Genomic DNA, 17566 nt, shown 5'->3' with positions numbered 1-17566 from the left:
ACTTCACTCCTGCCAAGCCGCCGCCACCATGCCCCCACGGCGCAACTCCTCGGGTTTCATCGGCGTGCGCACCCGCCCGAGCGGCGCGTTCTACATGGAGATCTGCGCCGACGGCATGCGCCTCACCCTTGGGACGTTCGACATCGTCGAGCAGGCGGCGCGCGCCTACGACGCAGCGGCATGGCGCCCTGGCAGCAACTGAACTTCAGAGACTATGTGTGCGGAGGAGGAATTTTTGGCCGGCTTCGACGGCCTCGTCACCGCCGAGCAGTGCTGCCGCTAAAAGCGCCTCCTCACCATTCCGTAGGCGGATGAACGCGCCATGGAGGCGTGGCTTGTCGCCTTCCCGCAGGACGTCCGCGACGAGCGCGCCTTTTTCGCGCAGAAGAAGGCGGAGCACAGGCGGAGAAGGACGACATTCGCACGGGCAAGCGGTTCATCGAGGCGCAAGAAGCCGGCTGTCGATGTTTGACGACCACGACCGTTGGTTGGACATGTTCTTGAGCGAACCGTTGGAGTCGTCGGAACCAGACATTGACTTCTTCGATTAGATGTTTCTATTGTATACGTTCAATTGTTCTTGTCATTATTTTATAAACCTATTTTAGTAATATGTTTGATCTTATTTTCAATCGATGTATATGTAAAAGTTGCGGCGCTATATTTAGCGCATCTAGTAAAAGCTGTATATTTTGGCGCGGGAAAACCTAGAAACGCTCCGGCGCCTAAAAAAAATCCCAACGCTGCATACTATTTTTAGCGACCCTAAGGTACCATATGTTTGTTGGAGATGCTCTAAGTTGTCTAATCTTTGGTGTTCTGTTAGGGCATCTCCAGCGGCGCGACACAAATCGGTGTCCGCGAGCGTCCGTTTGCGTCGCGCGACAGACGCGAGAAAAACCATTTTTGTCCGCGCGTCCGTTTGCGCCTGGGGTGCCTCCAGCGGCCCGACGCATTTCCGCGTCGGCATGAAATATGAAGTTTGAAAACAACAAAATAAAGAGATTCAGCGAAGTCATAGTCCTTATACTTCCAAATTTTAAAAAGTCTACACAAAAATAAGATGGTATTCCTCTAGGCATGGTCTTCATGTCCAGCCAATGCCCACTGATGCTCAATCAGATCCATCTGCAGCTGTTTGCACACGTTCTCGTCAGTGATTTCTACATTCATATGCAGATAGTTCTCCCAAGATAAAGCCCCGGGGAGTGGCGCAAATAACTCACTTGGAAGTCCCAGTGGTTCTCATTGCGGCCATCAGGATGCTCGTTCTCAACGATCATGTTGTGCATGATCACGCAGCATGTCATCACCTCATGCATGGTCTTCAGCGATCATGTTCTTGCCGGGTGACGGACAATTGCCCACCGAGCTTGGAGCACGCCAAATCCGTGCTCCAAATCTTTCCTGCAAGCCTCTTGCATCTTGGCAAACCTCCTCGTCTTCTCGGAGTTTGGATTACAGACTCTTCACGAGTGTGGCCCAGTCAGGGTAGATGCCACCAGCAAGATAATATGCTTGTCATATTCATTTCCATTGATCTCATAGCTCACCAGGGAGCTTTGCCTTGTATGAGCCTGTTGACAACCGGTGATCGGTGCAACACATTGATGTCATTGTTGGAACCGGCCATGCCAAAGAATGAATGCCAAAATCCATAAATCTTGAGATATGACAGCTTCAAGAATGACAGTCCGTCCCTCCGCATGCCCGTTGTACTGACCCTGCCATCCAAATGGACAGTTCTTCCACCCCCAGTGCATGCAAACTACGTTGCCAATCATTCCTGGGAACCCTCTAGACTCGTTGATAGACAACAGCCGCCTTGTATCCTCAACAGTTGGCTCCCTACAGTAATACTGTCCGAACACGGCAATCACGGCTCGGCAAAATCTGTACATGGCCTCAAGGCAGGTGCTCTCACCCATTCGAAGATACTCATCGAATATATCAGCAGTCATTCCATATGATAGCATGCGAATAGCCGCGGAGCATTTCTGGTAGGAGGTGAAGCCTAGCGCACCTGTTGCATCGGGCCTGCATTGGAAGTAGGGGTCGTAGTTTCTAACGCCCCGGAGAATGACCATGAACAACTCCCTTGACATCCTGTACCGGCGCCAGAACATTTTTCCTTGAACACCGGATCGGTGAGGTGGAAGTAGTCCTTGTGGAGCCGAAGCTGCCCTTCCACTCTGTTGCGCGGCAGGTTTTTTGAGCGGCCCTTGACAAAGCCCCGGTGCACCGGCCCCTCATTTGAAGTGAACTCGTGGATCATGGAGGCCGCAGTAGTTGCCAATGTCTGCGTCGACTGATCGAACTCCTCGTCGGAAGAGGAGTCAACGACCTCGGCGTGGAACTTCTGCAACATCTGTCACATGTCCATCTGCGTGGGTACGAACTGTGGATCAATGGCCACACACAATAGCGCCGAAAACAGGAGAAGAAATCTACCGGCATAATTGACCGAACAGGTCGTGGGCGGCACGAAAGGACGGCGCAACCGGCAACGTTTGACCCCAAAACAGCCGACAGGTACGCGCCGGAGCCAATCCCGAGTACGATACTGCCCTCCCGCGCGGCGACAATCGAGCCGGACGACGAGTACTGCGGCGCTGCGGCGGCGGCTGGGGTTGGGGTGGTGCCGTCGCAGTAGGGCAGCAAAGAAGGGGAAAAAGAAGTAAATCGAAGCGGTCGCTTTCGCTGTCCCTGACTTGCGGGACCTGGTACGAGAAGGAGGACGCTCGGCGCGACTATTCAGCGTCCGCATAGACGTAAACCTGACGCATATTTGGGCTAGGTTTGCGTCGCCGCGGACGGCCCGATTACTTTGCGTCGCCCCACTAGAGGAGTGTCCAGACGCATTTTCGGTCACGACGGCTCAACGTCCGTTTGCGTCGCGCAGCTGGAGATGCCCTTATCAATTTATTATTCATCATGAGCTATCTAATCTAATCATTCTGCAAAACAGAAACATTAGCCATCTAATTAACCTGACAGGAGATTCTTCGATCCACCATCAGTGCTATCTACACTTGCTGCTCCCCTACATTCTTCCCTTGTCCTGAGGTTTGATCACCGCTCACACCGTGGTCGCCATCGTGTTCCTCTTCCCAATCCTCGCACACGTCGAGGAAGTAGAGCGCGGAGACCATGACAGTGCATGCGGCGAACATGGGGATGGGCCCGAAGAGCCAGAGGAAGACGGGGCAGGAGAAGTAGAAGGCCCTGACGCCGAGCGACCAGAAGTAGCTGCCGCGGTTGAGCGTCCCGGTGACGTAGTCGACGGCGAGGCCCGGGCGGCGGAGTCGGTGCGCGCGGAGCGGGACGTTGACGAGGGTGCTGGTGTGGCTGTAGTAGCGGATGGACTGCAAGTTGAGGAGGAAGGCGACGAGGAAACAGACGAGGATGACGAAGAACTTGGCCGACAGCGCCTCCTCCCCCGTCGCGCCCACGACGAGCGGCGCGCCCGGGAGGAGGCCGCCCCCGCCGCCGCCGCGTGAGCCGCCGGACATGAGGACGGCGATGAGAGAGCTGAGCGTGATGGCGGTGGAAGCCAGCAGCGTCGACGCCATGATGTTGTTCCGGATCGTCTGCACCGCCAGCACCGCGTGCTTCCCGGACGGCTCCTGCATGCATGTCGAACCGATCGATCAAACAAATGTCGAATCTCGGGAGTCGAGACGATCAAGAGTCGCCGGAAAAACAATGGCGTCGCGAGACATGGTGATCGATCGGAAGCCGGCAGGAATGGGAGCGGTGGGTTAATGGCGGACAAACCTCCATGATGTGGCGGACCCAGATGCGGCGGTTGATGGAGTTGACGCCGATGACAGTGGTCGTCGGGCGGCGCCGGATGCGGAGGAGAAGCCACGCGTGGTACCCCACCATCAGCGCAAGCCCCAGCGGCACCAGCACGTAGTCCAGCGCCTCCTTCCCCATCTCTCTGCCCGCCTCTCTGCTTTCTACCCGAGGAAGAAGAGAACAGAACACAAGTACGTACTGAGCTCAATGGGCCTTATCTCAGACCCGGCCCGCACAGTAATTGGGCCGATATGAGGCTTCTTCTTTCTCTCCTTTTATTTATCGCCCACGACCTGTCTCGACTGTAGCACAGCAGCGCGGCCTCGCACCAAGCCCTACTCCACAGCACCCCCATCAGCACCGGCGCCGGCGCCGGTGAGGCGACGCGACCAGCCGGGCGATTTATCCCCGGAGAGAGGCGAGAGAAACCCTAGCTACCTCGCCTGTTCCCCGCCCCGGCGAGAGCGACGAGGAGGAGGGGGCGATGGGGACTATGACGATCAGCGCCAAGTACAAGACCACGGTCAGGGACCCCGGCACCATCGGCATCCTCCGGATGGTGCGTTCCCGTCCTCACTCGTAGTTTCCAGCTCCTCCGCCTTCTCCCATCTGAAAATCCCCCTCGGCCGTTGCTTTTGCTGCTCGGCCGCTGGGTTGTGGGTCGGGGAGGGGGTTAGATTGTTGTTCGGATTCCCAACTGATTAATCTCGAGTAGGTCTCTGATTCCATACGACACGGAACGAATTGAAGCACGCCGCTGCTTGGATCTTCGGAGGAACGCTTTCCACATCGTTTATATGTGTATAGGTCGCCCGGCGCTGGGGTTTAGTCGAACAACATTGTGTACCAAACATGATCTTTCATTCGCTCATAGTGTTGTGACTGTGCTAGTTCACGCTCCAAGTTGTATCATCCAGGTTCACAGCTCGCTGGATCCTTGTGACTTTTGGTTGCATTTTAATGGAACCTGGGGGTTTCACCCCTTTTTATCTAAAAAAAAAAGTTGTATCATCCAGTTTGCTTAAAGAAATTGGGGGCTCAGCTCCTGCTAAAATTATCCTTATCAAAGTAGTTGTTTGGCTACTTCCTTCATTCCTTTCTTGGCAACTGCTAAATTGCTAATGCTTGCAAGTTGACCATAAAGATTAACGAGTTTGCCTGATGATCTAAATCGAATCAATCATTTGTTCTTGTAATTGCAGAGTGAGGATAAGCTAACATTTACTCCTAACGATCCACGCTCTCTAATGAAGCTCAATGTCGATTTCCGGACCATCAAAGGTACCTACCTTCTGTCCATATGTAGTGCTGGTTTCAGGAATACAAAATCAAAGAACTGTCATTGTCCCGATGACTGAAGTGGTGTCATGAGACTGTTAACTGTGTAGATTTGTGGGCATCTCCTGGATGTGGTTTGTGATTTACTGTGGAGCCTTTTGAAATTATATACACAAGAAGAATTGCATAGTAACTGAATAAATACATCCAAGGTTACATATTAAGCTGTGCCGGAGTAGGTCATGCATAGTGGTTGAGGAAACAGTTTAAATTGATTTCATCTACATTACGAATATGCTTGATGGTAATTTTGGAGTTTATTCTTCCATGTGCTTCAGGTCACAAGTTCAACAAAGTAGATGGGAGCAAATCAACACCACCATTATTGAATCTTTCAAAAGATTCTGACAAGGTATGATCAGTTAACTTGAAGCATCCCGTTGTGTTCTGGTTTACAGGCAGATGCTCTAAATTTGTTTCTTTCACCGATGTGATTGTGATGTGCATGCTTTTTTTCTTTTCTTAGGGCGGTGGCTACATGTTTGAGTTTGATAACGTTGGTAGCCGTGACTCATGCCGCGACTTTGTAGGTAATGGCTCATTCAGAATAATCCATTTGCAACATTGTTTTTTGCCAGACTTAGTTTTAGTACGCTGTTATGTAAAAACTGTATATCACATGCTTATAATTATAAACAGATACATTGTTTCGGAACTGATTTTTCTGTTTAGATAGATGACTATTTGGTTTTCTAATGTTACCTTTGGTGCCTACTGTGATTATTCTGTTTTGGAGTTTCGCCTCTAGTCTATACACTTATTGCCAACATAGCGCATAGGTAACTGATAACATTGTCCTTTCAGCTAGGGTTTTAGGCAAACATCAGGGTATTGTACCTCCTAGACCAAATGCACCTCCTGAAAAATCAGTTGCGTCAACTGGTCCAGATCAGCTCAGTTCTGCCGAAATGGAAAGACGGATGAAATTGCTGCGAGAAGACAGGTAATGTGATTATTTCTAACACCCCAGCCTGGTCCTTCTGCTGAGAACAACATGAGGTAGTGATGATGAACGCAATGGTCTAAGTTTACTTGCTCTCTTTAGTAATTTTCTGGGCTCTTACATGTTTTTTTTTTATCAACCGATTCTGGGATTTTTTTTTCTTGTGAAGTATATATTTGGCTTTCGCAGGTTCACTTAAGTTAAAGAGTAAATTAAACTTTCGCTCTTTTGCTAGTCTTTACTGACCTGTCTTTTTTGATGCAAGTCTGTGCCACATCATGAAGCTGTTTTAGTGTAGCTGCTAGGTCGAGAATGATATGCATTATATGTGTTGTAAGTTGTAACTGTATATCTTTTAAAGAGCCTAAATGAAGTGCAGATGTTGAAATGTTTTCATTCCACCTAACAATCTTGATATGGACTGTCATTCAGATACATTGTATCAGTAGTTCACCTCAGGACCATGTTCATGCTGCTAGGTTAATGAATCATAGTTGTTTTGATTAATTTGTCAAAAGATAGAATGATACAGAAATATTTGTAATGAGGAGAACATATTTATCTTCTATTAATGACTTGTTGAACTCTTTTCTGTTTGGCAGTGAATTACAGAAGTTACATAAGAAGTTTGTTCTTGGAAATGTTCTGCAAGAGTCTGAATTTTGGGCCACAAGGAAGGTACTGCACGTATACATTTTCTGTTTGTTTCATGGTGTACTTGTGTGTGATTTATTCAGTTGAAACCAGTATTTATAAGGCCTTTTGCAGAATTTACTTGATGATGAAGCAAGCAAAGCATCAAAACAAAAGCCAGGTTTCAAAAGTGCCATGCTAGCTGATGTTAGGCCATCCGCTGATGGGCAGGTATGCTGTGTTTGTTGTTGCGGGCCCATGATATATGGTATATTATGATTGCTTCTGTTATAAATGAATAACACTGGTGATTGTTCATGATGCTAGTTTACTCATTTCTACTTTATGTGTAACCCTTTACAGACGAATAAGGTTACTTTCAGTCTGACTACTGAGATTATCCATCAGGTACGTTTTTTCTACTTTAGTCACGAACCATCGTCCAAATGCAGGTCTCTGCCTGCTAGCATCATTTTGATTTTTTTCAACTGTCACAAGTGCAAGGCTATGTTTTGAGGAAAAGCTATATCTGCTTTTCTGGCAATGGGATTTGTAAACAATTGTTTTGATATAGTACTGCGTAGCTCATACCTAGAAGTTGTCCCCTTCCTTCTCATTCTGCTCTTATTCAGTTATTCATTTCATTCTCCAAATACAATTAGATTATATCAATGCATTATCAGTCCTCATTAGTTATTTACCCAGATGCAATGGGGCTACATTTAAAAGACTGCCAAGAAGAACATTACCCGTTTTCACCCACACCTATAACCACCCGTGAGGCCACACCCATCATTACCCCGTATCTCAATCCTGTCGATCAGGATTCCTTGTAACTATAGTCCTTGCTCAAATAGGGCTTATTCTGGTCCTTGAGCTGGGCTGCATCTCCTCAACAATATTAGTATACCTGGCATACATTATTAACCGTATATATGCTAAACGACGATTGTTAATTTGGATGTTGAGAACTTGCAACACTTAGACGTCTTTAACAAATAACTTGATATGAACATCGTATATTTTTCGATGTTTTGCAGATTTTTGCAGAAAAGCCAGCCGTGCATCGGGCATTTTTAGATTATGTTCCAAAGAAGGTAGATACTGCATATTTGTTTATACAGTTTTCATGTGCTTGCCCTTGGCTTTAGGAAGTCTCGGCTTAAGTTTAAGTTAATTTTGCAATATATCTGTATCGGTATAAAGTGAATTTGTATTCTCATTGAGGTTTGTTTTTTTCCTTCATCTCTCATGTCACTTTGTCCACAAAAAGTTGTCGGAAAAGGACTTTTGGACAAAATACTGTAGAGCTGAGTATCTACTTAGGACAAAAAATACTTTAGCGGCGAAAGCTGAGGCTGCTGAAGATGAGGAATTAGCTATGTTCTTGAAAAATGATGATATACTTGCCAAGGAGGCAAAGCTCAAGGTATGATTCTAGCTGCATATTGTTGTAATCCTGCATATTTTGAGATTCTTCTTTTGTTTTAGTGACTAAATTCTTGTTTACAGATAAAACGAGTAGACCCAACCTTAGACATGGAGGCAGATGCAGGGGATGACTACATCCATCTTGCGGTGCGTTTGTGTTGTTGCCTTTTTGTTATGTCTACAATTTCACAAGGCCAAGCGGTTTATCCTTTTCTCGCAATGAACAAGTTATTCTGCTATTTATTGATCGCAAATTCGCAATTTGTACTCTCATGAACTACCTATCCTATCTTAAAAGTGTTATATTGTTTTGTCATATAGGATCATGGGATTCTCCGTGATGGCAGCAGAGAGACAGTTGATGCTGATAGTGAGTTGGCTGGGAGAACGCTTTCTCAGGATCTGAATCGGCATGCTGCTGTTGTTCTTGAAGGGAGATCAACAGGTAGAAGTTTTGTGTTTAACCAAAAAGTTTTCATGTTATCTATGACTATTATGAGATGATACTGACCCCAGATATTTGGGTATGCTAATTGCTAACAGTTCTTCTGCAATTACACTTCTTTATTCTGACTTCCTATCCATCTGAATTATGTATTCTGGCTCTAATTCTTCATTAACCAAGTCCTGAAAGATAATACACGGCAATAGTACAAAACAATCGTCCTAAATTGTTGGTTGGTTGCAAACTATAACGTTGTAGACTTGTAGTGGTTACTTTGTGTTGGTGGCTTTCCATTTTGGATCGGAGGAATTCTGCCTTTAGGTTTCATTTTCTAGCTCTGCAGTTACTTATTGGCTGTTTAACTCAGGGCATTATATGTTTTTAGTGCCTAAGGTGGTTATATTGTGTTATGCGTGCTTTTGCAGATGTCGAATCAACTGATACGAAGACTGTGGCTGAAGCACTTGCAAGGTCCAAGAAGGGTTAGAAATTATATTGCTGTGTGTGTTTTCTTTCTCACCTTAAATAGTTTCTTATTTATGCTGATGAGTTATATACTGCAGAACCACCTTCAAGTTCTGTTTCTGAGGATACTAGTCATGAGAGATCGTTAAAGGTGGCCCGCATGACTGAGATAGAGGATTTGCAAGCTCCACGAAGTCTCCCATATGCACCACTTTGTATAAAGGTAAAGATGGTTCATATGTCTTAAGAACAGATATATCAGCCACAGTAATATATTGCAGGTTATGGATTCTTATGCCTTCCTTGTCTTATAGGATCCTCGAGAATATTTTGATTCCCAGCAAGCAAATGCTCTGAGACCTTTAGGTGGCAGTAATGAGGGAAGAAAGGCCCGCAGCTGCAGCCTGAGTACAGATGACGCATTCCGTCATTTGATGGATCAAATGTCTTTGATAAAAGATAATAAATTGAACATTCCAGTTCTTCAGTCAGATGTGGCCCTTAAGGTAAACAGTTTTACTTGAGACCTGATCCTATGATCCCAAATCCATATCTTCTATAGTTAATTTTGTGTATAGGACACGTCTTCTCGAAAGATCAGCTCTGTAAATAGAGCTGATTCAGTATTAGGTCCATATCGAACAGATCCAATATTGATTTACACAGAGAATATCACCTAGCTCTAAAACGGCTGCACCTGAGTGCAACTTCGAGTAAGAAAGAACAAGCCTTCTGCTACCTTTTACCAGGGCATTGCTTTAACAACTATAGCTGATCTGTGAATGGACGGGTACAAGCTTACGTATTTTTATTAACCGAGATGCTTTCTTTTTGTTGGAGTACTTATGAAATCCAGGGGAATGTACAAAAATTGGTTTAGAAAACTGGTACTAGTTTATTTTGCTTGTTTGACTTATGGGGGTACAGCATTGCACCCCTATCCTCTATGTTTTTTGCTCCTGTGCGTACTGTTTCATCTCCCTTTTTGTCGTGGGGTCAATGTAGATATGGTTTTGAGAAAGCTTGTATGTTTGTGTAAATATTTTAATAAAAGTTTACTGTAGGGGCATGCCCTACAGTTTTCTGGTAAAAAAAAGAACTAGTTTGACTTAGTGTTTCTTTCCAATTCTTAGTGTGAGCGATCCATTTATCCCATCTCTTTCCAATTCTTAGAGTTTCTTTCCAATCTTACTGTTTCTTCCCAATTCTTAGAGTTTCTTCCCAATTCTTAGAGTTTCTTTCCAATTCTTATTGTTTCTTTCCAATTCTTAGTGTGAACTATCTTGGACTTATCATGTCATCAACATTCCAGTAATTCATTTTTTCCCAATTTTTCCTGTACTAGCACATATTTTGCATGATGTTGTATTGCTGCTACTGTGGCTTCTCTACTCTTAAGCTATTAAATTGCGTGAGCAGGAAAACCTAACTACCTGCATGGTATGGGCCTAGGTTCTTAATGAATTGAACGAAGGAATTTCGCGTTCGCGGAGGCTTAATCTGAAGAATCCACAAGACAGTCTCCTTGGTCATCTTCCACACCGTACGCGAGATGAACTTATGGATGTGAGTTGTTTTATGTCTTAGGCAGATGTACTATAATTTCAGTTCGCTCTAGAATATTTATTTTCCAGACTTGGCCTGATGTACCTTTTTTGTATGTATATTCTGTTCAACTGTTCTAAAATCATCTCACTGTACTAGAAGGTTTTGTATGTACATTTTATTCTTGTATTGACGGTGTTTCTTGTGAACTATCTACTTTTTTTAGCATTGGACGGCTATCCAGGAGTTGCTGCGCCATTTTTGGTCATCATACCCTATAACAACCACAGTCCTTTATAATAAGGTGTATCATCATTCCTATCTTATTTGCACTACTTTCTAGCCAATGTGAAGTATTTGGGCGGAACTTTGTAATATTAGCTTAGTGGCTAGCTATATTTTGGTTCATAAAGTGGTTATGGGAATGTAGTTATCCTCGTTCTCAAGAATGAGAAGAACATCATTGCACATTAAAAGCGCTGTGTTAACTAGTGTGGATGCAAGTATAAACGAGCAGCTTTGCTGGTTGAGTTTGATGTGTTGCCAACATTGTTGTCTGTTTTCTCACTATTAATAATTATGGAGTTAAATGCAGTGTTGTACCATCATGAACTTATGATCAAAACTGACCACCACCAGTTATTGTTATTATATTGTTGGCTATAAAATGTATTCGGTAACTCGGTTTGCTTTTGGTTTTCTCATACTGCATTTTGATTCTAATAAAAAACCAATTGTTAGAAAATAGCAGGTGTTACATATAATCGAGTATTGATATACATAGCTTAACTGTAAATCAAGAATGTCTGGATTGATGGTCTTGTTCCACTATAGTCTACAGTTTTTTCACTAATTCTAGGAAGTCCAGCGACCTGGTAGGACTGCTAGTATGATGAACTGTCTGATGTACTACCTCTGTCCATTTTTAGATGTCAAAAATTTGTCTAAATTCGAATGTATCTAGACATTTTTTAGGCATAGATACATCCAAATTTAGACGAACCGCTGGACATCTATTAACGGACGGAGGGAGTAGTTAAAACATTCAGACCCATTCTTTTTAGTATCAATTGCTTCAATGTTTATGTACTTGTCCTCAGGTTCAAAGGGTGAAGGACGCAATGACACAGATATATCAGAAGTTACAGGTAAATCTTCCCCCAGCACAGTTGATACATGGATTTTAATATACCCTTTTCTGATGCCCCTAAAACGTGCAATTACTGAGTTTACTGATGCAGTCTTCGGATTATATTTGAATGCATTGTTATGGAATTGCTTATGTTGCTGCTAAAAGGTTGGTGACAGAGAGATTTCATGTGCAACTTTGTACTGCAGGATATAAAGGAATCAGCACAGCCTGATGTAAGACATGAAATATCTCAGCTTGTGAAGCCCATGACCCAGGTTCCTACCATTCCTTACCGTGTATATCATTACTATGCGCTGAAGAATTTGATCTGAAGTTTGTTGTGATGATGCAGAGGAAAACTATGCCCTTTTCCTTTCTCATGAATTAACTGGATGCATCCATATTTGTATTTTCTTTAAACTGAGGGGAAAAGTTCTGCTTATTTCCTTAATAAAGCAGAAGTACACTGATCATAGCAAGTGTTTCTTTTACTGCTTTTATTTTTATTCCCTGTTCTTCATCCTCATTTCATCACCTAGTAAACCACGTGACGCACATGAATCACCATGGACTCTAGTTTCCTTTGATACTTTTCAGCAAGCTGATTATATATTATTTCCAGGCGCTGGATGCTGCCTTCAGCCATGATCTCGAGCAGCAGCAGAAATCTTCAAAGGTTGGGAGCAGGCCCAACGGGTTTTGAGCAGAGAACGCCACACAATATGGATTCGACTCGATTACTCTTGGAGCGCGAGGGCCGCTGCGCCCACGAGCTCTAGCCGGATTGCTGTCCCATTTATGAGCTTGCATTTCAAGAGGCACCCCCCGAGGCTCGATTTTGCCCTGTTGTTTTATTTATTTACATAAATACACGTGATGCAAGGAACATCCTGGACATGCCAATTTTGTATTGCGTGTTGGTTGAGGCATGTACCTGGGGCAACCCTCACGGTTGCAATGTGCAAACGATTATACAGGAGAAGAAAATCCTAAGAAAAGGACAATTACAACATATATATACGCTGTTTGTACCTGGTGTATGCAGTATGCTTATTCCAAAATAAGTTACGTTACAAGGCTGTGCAGCTTCTACTCAGTACAATCTTCAATGGACATTGTGGTACAAAAGTATGGAATACAACCAATACAACAATGTACATGCAGGTTTCATCTGAACAACGTATTGTTCTTGGTGTATGCTTAGAGCATCTCCACCGGCGCCCCCATAGCGGCTCTGATAGCGATTTGGGGGCCGGCGTGGTTTTTAGGCTTGCACCGGTGTGCCCCAAACGGCACCGGCTAGTTTTTGAGCCTAATAGAATCGCCGGCACCCCATGCCGGCCTTTGGCCAAGGGCGCGCACCGGTGTGCCCCAAACGGCACCGGCTAGTTTTTGAGCCTAATAGAATCGCCGGCAACCCCGTGCCGGCCTTTGGCCAAGGGCGCGAATGGGACGCGTCGGCGCCTCCCGGAACGTCAGAAAACGAGCATGGGTCTCTTACCCGCGCCCATTTCCCGTCTCTTATCCACGCCCGAGTCGACTCCCACCCCTCTAGATCGCCACCGTCGCCGCTGCGCCCTTGCTTGCAATAGACACCGCCGCATGTTTAGGAACCGCCGTCCATCAACATGGCCGCCACCCCCTCGACCAGCGGCCGCTGTTTCGCCCGGAACAGAGCTCGCCGCCACCACGACACAACCGCCCCGCCCGCAAGGTGTTCGTTCGATTGCTGCGATGGACATCGACGACGAGATGATGATGCAGCTGTTCACGGAGGAGCAGAACGCTGAGGCTGTCCGGTGGCAACAACAACAGCTGATTCTGACGACCATGCTGCGCGTTCGCCAGCCTTTCTTCGTCGTGCCTCGTCACGGCGGCTCAAAGCCAGGCAAGAGGAGGAACATCAACCGACATTGTCAAGCCGGCGCAATGCTGCTTGACGCCGACTACTTCACCGACGATGCGACTCATTCGCCGAAGGAATTTCGGCGCCGGTTTAGGATGAAGAAGGACCTGTTCTTGAAGATTGTCTACGGCGTCAGAGAGTACGTCAATTACTTCATGGCCGAGCAAGATTGCACAGGTTTGTGGGGCTTCACCTCAATTCAGAAGTGCACCGCTGCAATGCACTGTCTTGCATACGGAGCTCCTCCAGATACAACCAATGCCATTCTTGAGGCTGTGGCAGACCATGAGCTTTGGATTTGGCATGCATTTTTTTGGCATGGCACGAACACACAATGATATCAACGTGCTGCAGCGCTCTCCGATGTTTGCCAGGCTAGCTGAGGGACAAACTCCTGCTATGAACTTTGAGGTAAACGGCCACGCATACAACAAGGGGTACTATCTAGCTGATGGTATCTACCCGCCGTATGTTACATTTGTGAAGACAATTCCTCTCCATCAAACGAGATGGAAACCTATTTTGCAACATACCAGGAAGCAGCACACAAGGATGTTGAGCGTGCTTTTGGGGTGCTTCAGCAGCGTTTTGCCATTGTCAGGTACCCTACTCTCACTTGGTCCGAGGCTCAGATGTGGGAGGTGATAAACGCTTGTGTGATCATCCACAACATGATCATTGAAAGCGAGCGCGACGAACCTGTGCAGGATGATCAACCATTTGATTATCAAGGGCCACTTGCTGAGGTAGAGTATGTACCCCAAGAATTTGCTGCCTTTCTTCATATGCATAATGAAATTCGAGATGCAGATGTCTATGCACAACTTAAGGCGGATCTAGCTGCGCATTTGTGGGCGAGGAGAGGAGCCGCCAACAATGCATGATTTTATTTTTATTTGTTTGGTTGTATGAATAATTTAAGCACTATTTGTTTGTTTGTTTGATTGATTGTATGAATAATTTAAGTACTAGTTTGTTTGATTGCATGAATAATTTAATTCTATTTATGTGATTGTATGAATTATTGAATATAGTATGAATAAAATGTGATTGATATGTTGTTTCAAAATATTGTAAAAAAGATTTTTTTTAAGAGGGACGCCGTTTAGGAGACACCGGTGTGGGAACAACGTCACCAAATGGAGGATGCTGTGCCGGGCACCCCCAAACGGAGGTGCCGGCACTCCTACCGGCAACTATTTGGGGTCATAGTTGAAGATGCTCTTATGGTTTGCAAACGGTGTGATGTTCACGGTAGAAAACCATGTGATGAGGCAACGCTGGGCAGTGCGTCCAGTGATGGCTTTCGCTGCTGGTTCCCAGTGTCGACACGTCGCTGCTGCTAGCTTGGCGAGACGTGCCTGCGCTGCGGCTGCGCAGCTGCCCGAAAGGCGGAAAGGCAGGCTAGCTGCGAGACTGATGGACGAAACGGGGAGAGAGCAGGATGCCATTTTTGCGCCAGACAGACACGGACATATGGTAGTGGCACTGGTAGCTGTGTAGCTAGGCCGTCCTTGTACCGGAGCTGGATCGATTGTAGCAGCTGCGTGCTGCCACCAAGGCTTTTCAACACCCCACAGCTTTCAAGGGCAGAAATGACAGCGTAGTGGTGGGACCAACTTATTTGCTCTTTTTCACAGCAAAAGGGCGGAGGGTCGAGAGAGTAAATGCAAAAAAATAAAAATATTAACACGCCCGGTGGGACTCGAACCCACAATCGCCTGATTAGAAGTCAGACGCCTTATCCATTAGGCCACGGGCGCTTGCTGATAACTTTACCGATGAAACGGTATTACTACGTTCCAAACAGTTCAGATCCACGCTTACATATTCCAAAATATGGACTCGTTGAGCATTGCAGCATGCGGGACGCGTCGATCTCCCAGCTGTCCCCATTTTTCGATATCAACAAAGAAGAGCAATCGTCAAATACACCAAGCGCAATTTCCATCATACCACATTCTACAACTGAATGAAGATCACTGATAATGTTCTTTCAAAAAGAAAAGATAATACCATGTAAAATTTATGAACTTCGCTGAAATTCTTGGATGTATATATATCCACGCGTTTCCTATGTGGTGAGCACCAAGATATGCATCTGGCGGATAGAATCATGTCCCTCAAAGCTTCACCACCATGCCAAGAGGCTGCTAGCTATTTGAACTATCTTGTAAGTCTTTTTTCTTTTCTTATCCTCACCCCACATCATTGATTTATCGACGCGTTGATACGTCCAATTTGCATCACTATTTTATATCATAATTTGCTGTTATTCATTGATATATTTCATATTTGGAGATAATACTTATGTTATTCCATCTATTTTGCATGATTCATGATTATTGGAGGATCGCGCACCGGAGCCAGGATTCTGCTCGAAAAAGCATCGTCGAACGCAATATTTCGGAAGATCAACAATTGACGGGAATTACACGAAAACTCCTATTTTTCCGGATGACGAAGGGAGCCGGAAGGGGAGAAGAGGGGACCCGAGGTGGGCCCACCCCATAGGCCGGCGCGGCCCAAGGCCTGGCCGCGCCGCCCTATGAGGAGAGGGGCCCACAGCCCCTCTCGCCTCCTTTTCTTCGCGTACTCCTTCGTCCCGAAAACCTAAGCCAGAAGGGGTACGTCGCGAAGAGCCACAACCGCCTCTGCGGGGCGGAGAACACCGAGAGAGAAAGAGCTCTCCGGCGGGCGGTGAATCCGCCGGGGAAATTCCCTCCCGTAGGGGGAAATCGACGCCATCGTCACCGTCATCGAGCTGGACATCATCTCCATCTCCATCACCATCATCTTCATCATCATCACCGCCGTCTCCACCGCTGCACCTCGTCACCGCTGTAGCAATTTGGGTTTGATCTTGATTGTTTGATAGGGGAAACTCTCCCGGTGTTGATTTCTACTTGTTATTGATGCTATTGAGTGAAACCGTTGAACCAAGATTTATGTTCAGATTGTTATTCATTATCATATCACCTCTGATCATGTTCCATATGATGTCTCGTGAGTAGTTCGTTTAGTTCTTGAGGACATGGGTGAAGTCTAAATGTTAGTAGTGAAGTATGGTTGAGTAATATTCAATGTTATGATATTTAAGTTGTGGTGTTATTCTTCTAGTGGTGTCGTGTGAACGTCGACTACACGACACTTCACCTTTATGGGCCTAGGGGAATGCATCTTGTACTCGTTTGCCAATTGCGGGGTTGCCGGAGTGACGAAACCCGAGCCCCCGTTGGTATATCGATGCGAGGAGGGATCGCGAGGATCTCGGAGTTTAAGGCTGTGGTTAGATTTATCTTAATTACTTTCTTGTAGTTGCGGATGCTTGCAAGGGGTATAATCACAAGTATGTATTAGTCCTAGGAAGGGCGGTACATTAGCATAGGTTCACCCACACAACACTTATCAAAACAATGAAGATTAATTAGCCGTATGTAGCGAAAGCACTAGACTAAAATCCCGTGTGTCCTCGAGAACGTTTGGTCATTATAAGTAAACAAACCGGCTTGTCCTTTGTGCTAAAAAGGATTGGGCCACTCGCTGCAATTGTTACTCTCGCACTTTATTTACTCGTACTTTATTCATATGTTACATCAAAACCCCTAAATACTTGTCTGTGAGCATTTACAGTGAATCCTTCATCGAAACTGCTTGTCAACACCTTCTGCTCCTCGTTGGGATCGACATTCTTACTTATCGAAGATACTGCGATACACCCCCTATACTTGTGGGTCATCACGCGTCATGCATCTTTGTGAAAGTTTAAACTTTAGGACACTTGAAGGTACTTAGTTTTAGTAGGGTTATGGCCAAACATGCTATAAATGATAAAGCGTACATGGGGAGTAATTAAGTTACATATCTCCTGCCATATACCGCTATGGGCATGTCTAACGGAATTTTCCGTGTCGCCGCCGGCCCATG

The 17566-nt window shown here is 45.6% G+C and overlaps 2 protein-coding genes and 1 non-coding gene across 4 annotated transcripts; 1 reads left to right on the top strand and 2 right to left on the bottom strand.

Annotated features, from left to right (window-relative positions):
- Positions 1 to 3026: 3026 nt before the first annotated feature.
- On the bottom strand, positions 3027 to 3939 carry LOC124653988. Its single transcript, XM_047193038.1, has 2 exons — positions 3778 to 3939; positions 3027 to 3626 (listed from the first exon to the last, which is right to left on the bottom strand). The coding sequence occupies exons 1-2, from the start codon at positions 3937 to 3939 to the stop codon at positions 3027 to 3029; spliced, it is 762 nt and encodes a 253-aa protein (XP_047048994.1).
- Positions 3940 to 4229: 290 nt separating this feature from the next.
- LOC124686940 (general transcription and DNA repair factor IIH subunit TFB1-1-like) lies at positions 4230 to 12771 on the top strand. 2 transcript variants are annotated; one of them, XM_047220815.1, is made up of 20 exons: positions 4233 to 4360; positions 5004 to 5082; positions 5418 to 5491; positions 5606 to 5669; positions 5944 to 6082; positions 6685 to 6760; positions 6851 to 6946; positions 7079 to 7123; positions 7756 to 7812; positions 7989 to 8144; positions 8228 to 8293; positions 8468 to 8591; positions 9017 to 9073; positions 9155 to 9279; positions 9371 to 9562; positions 10509 to 10622; positions 10828 to 10905; positions 11702 to 11749; positions 11940 to 12008; positions 12356 to 12771. In XM_047220815.1, the coding sequence occupies exons 1-20, from the start codon at positions 4286 to 4288 to the stop codon at positions 12434 to 12436; spliced, it is 1815 nt and encodes a 604-aa protein (XP_047076771.1). In that variant the 5' UTR covers positions 4233 to 4285; the 3' UTR covers positions 12437 to 12771. The 2 variants fall into 2 exon arrangements, with proteins under 2 accessions (XP_047076775.1, XP_047076771.1); XM_047220819.1 differs by lacking the exons at positions 10828 to 10905; positions 11702 to 11749; positions 11940 to 12008; positions 12356 to 12771 and having other exon boundaries at positions 4230 to 4360; positions 10476 to 10616.
- A 2558-nt stretch (positions 12772 to 15329) lies between these two features.
- Positions 15330 to 15402, bottom strand: TRNAR-UCU. The gene has a single exon. It is a non-coding gene; the product is annotated as a tRNA-Arg (tRNA).
- Positions 15403 to 17566: the final 2164 nt, after the last annotated feature.

The sequence above is a fragment of the Lolium rigidum genome, chromosome 1 (assembly GCF_022539505.1).
Source record: "Lolium rigidum isolate FL_2022 chromosome 1, APGP_CSIRO_Lrig_0.1, whole genome shotgun sequence".
Classification (NCBI taxonomy): domain Eukaryota; kingdom Viridiplantae; phylum Streptophyta; class Magnoliopsida; order Poales; family Poaceae; genus Lolium; species Lolium rigidum.
The sequence above is the reverse complement of the archived record's forward strand: the minus strand, read 5'-3'. Positions and strand labels throughout refer to the sequence as shown.

Bases quoted from the DNA above. Each gene is read 5' to 3' on its own strand.
- LOC124653988 (XM_047193038.1), bottom strand. From the start codon at position 3,939: ATGGGGAAGGAGGCGCTGGACTACGTGCTGGTGCCGCTGGGGCTTGCG. The intron at 3,627-3,777 runs GTTTGTCCGCCA...ACATGCATGCAG, and splicing joins GGGTCCGCCACATCATGGAG to GAGCCGTCCGGGAAGCACGC.
- LOC124686940 (XM_047220815.1), top strand. From the start codon at position 4,286: ATGGGGACTATGACGATCAGCGCCAAGTACAAGACCACGGTCAGGGAC. The intron at 5,083-5,417 runs GTACCTACCTTC...CATGTGCTTCAG, and splicing joins CGATTTCCGGACCATCAAAG to GTCACAAGTTCAACAAAGTA. The intron at 10,623-10,827 runs GTGAGTTGTTTT...TACTTTTTTTAG, and splicing joins CGCGAGATGAACTTATGGAT to CATTGGACGGCTATCCAGGA.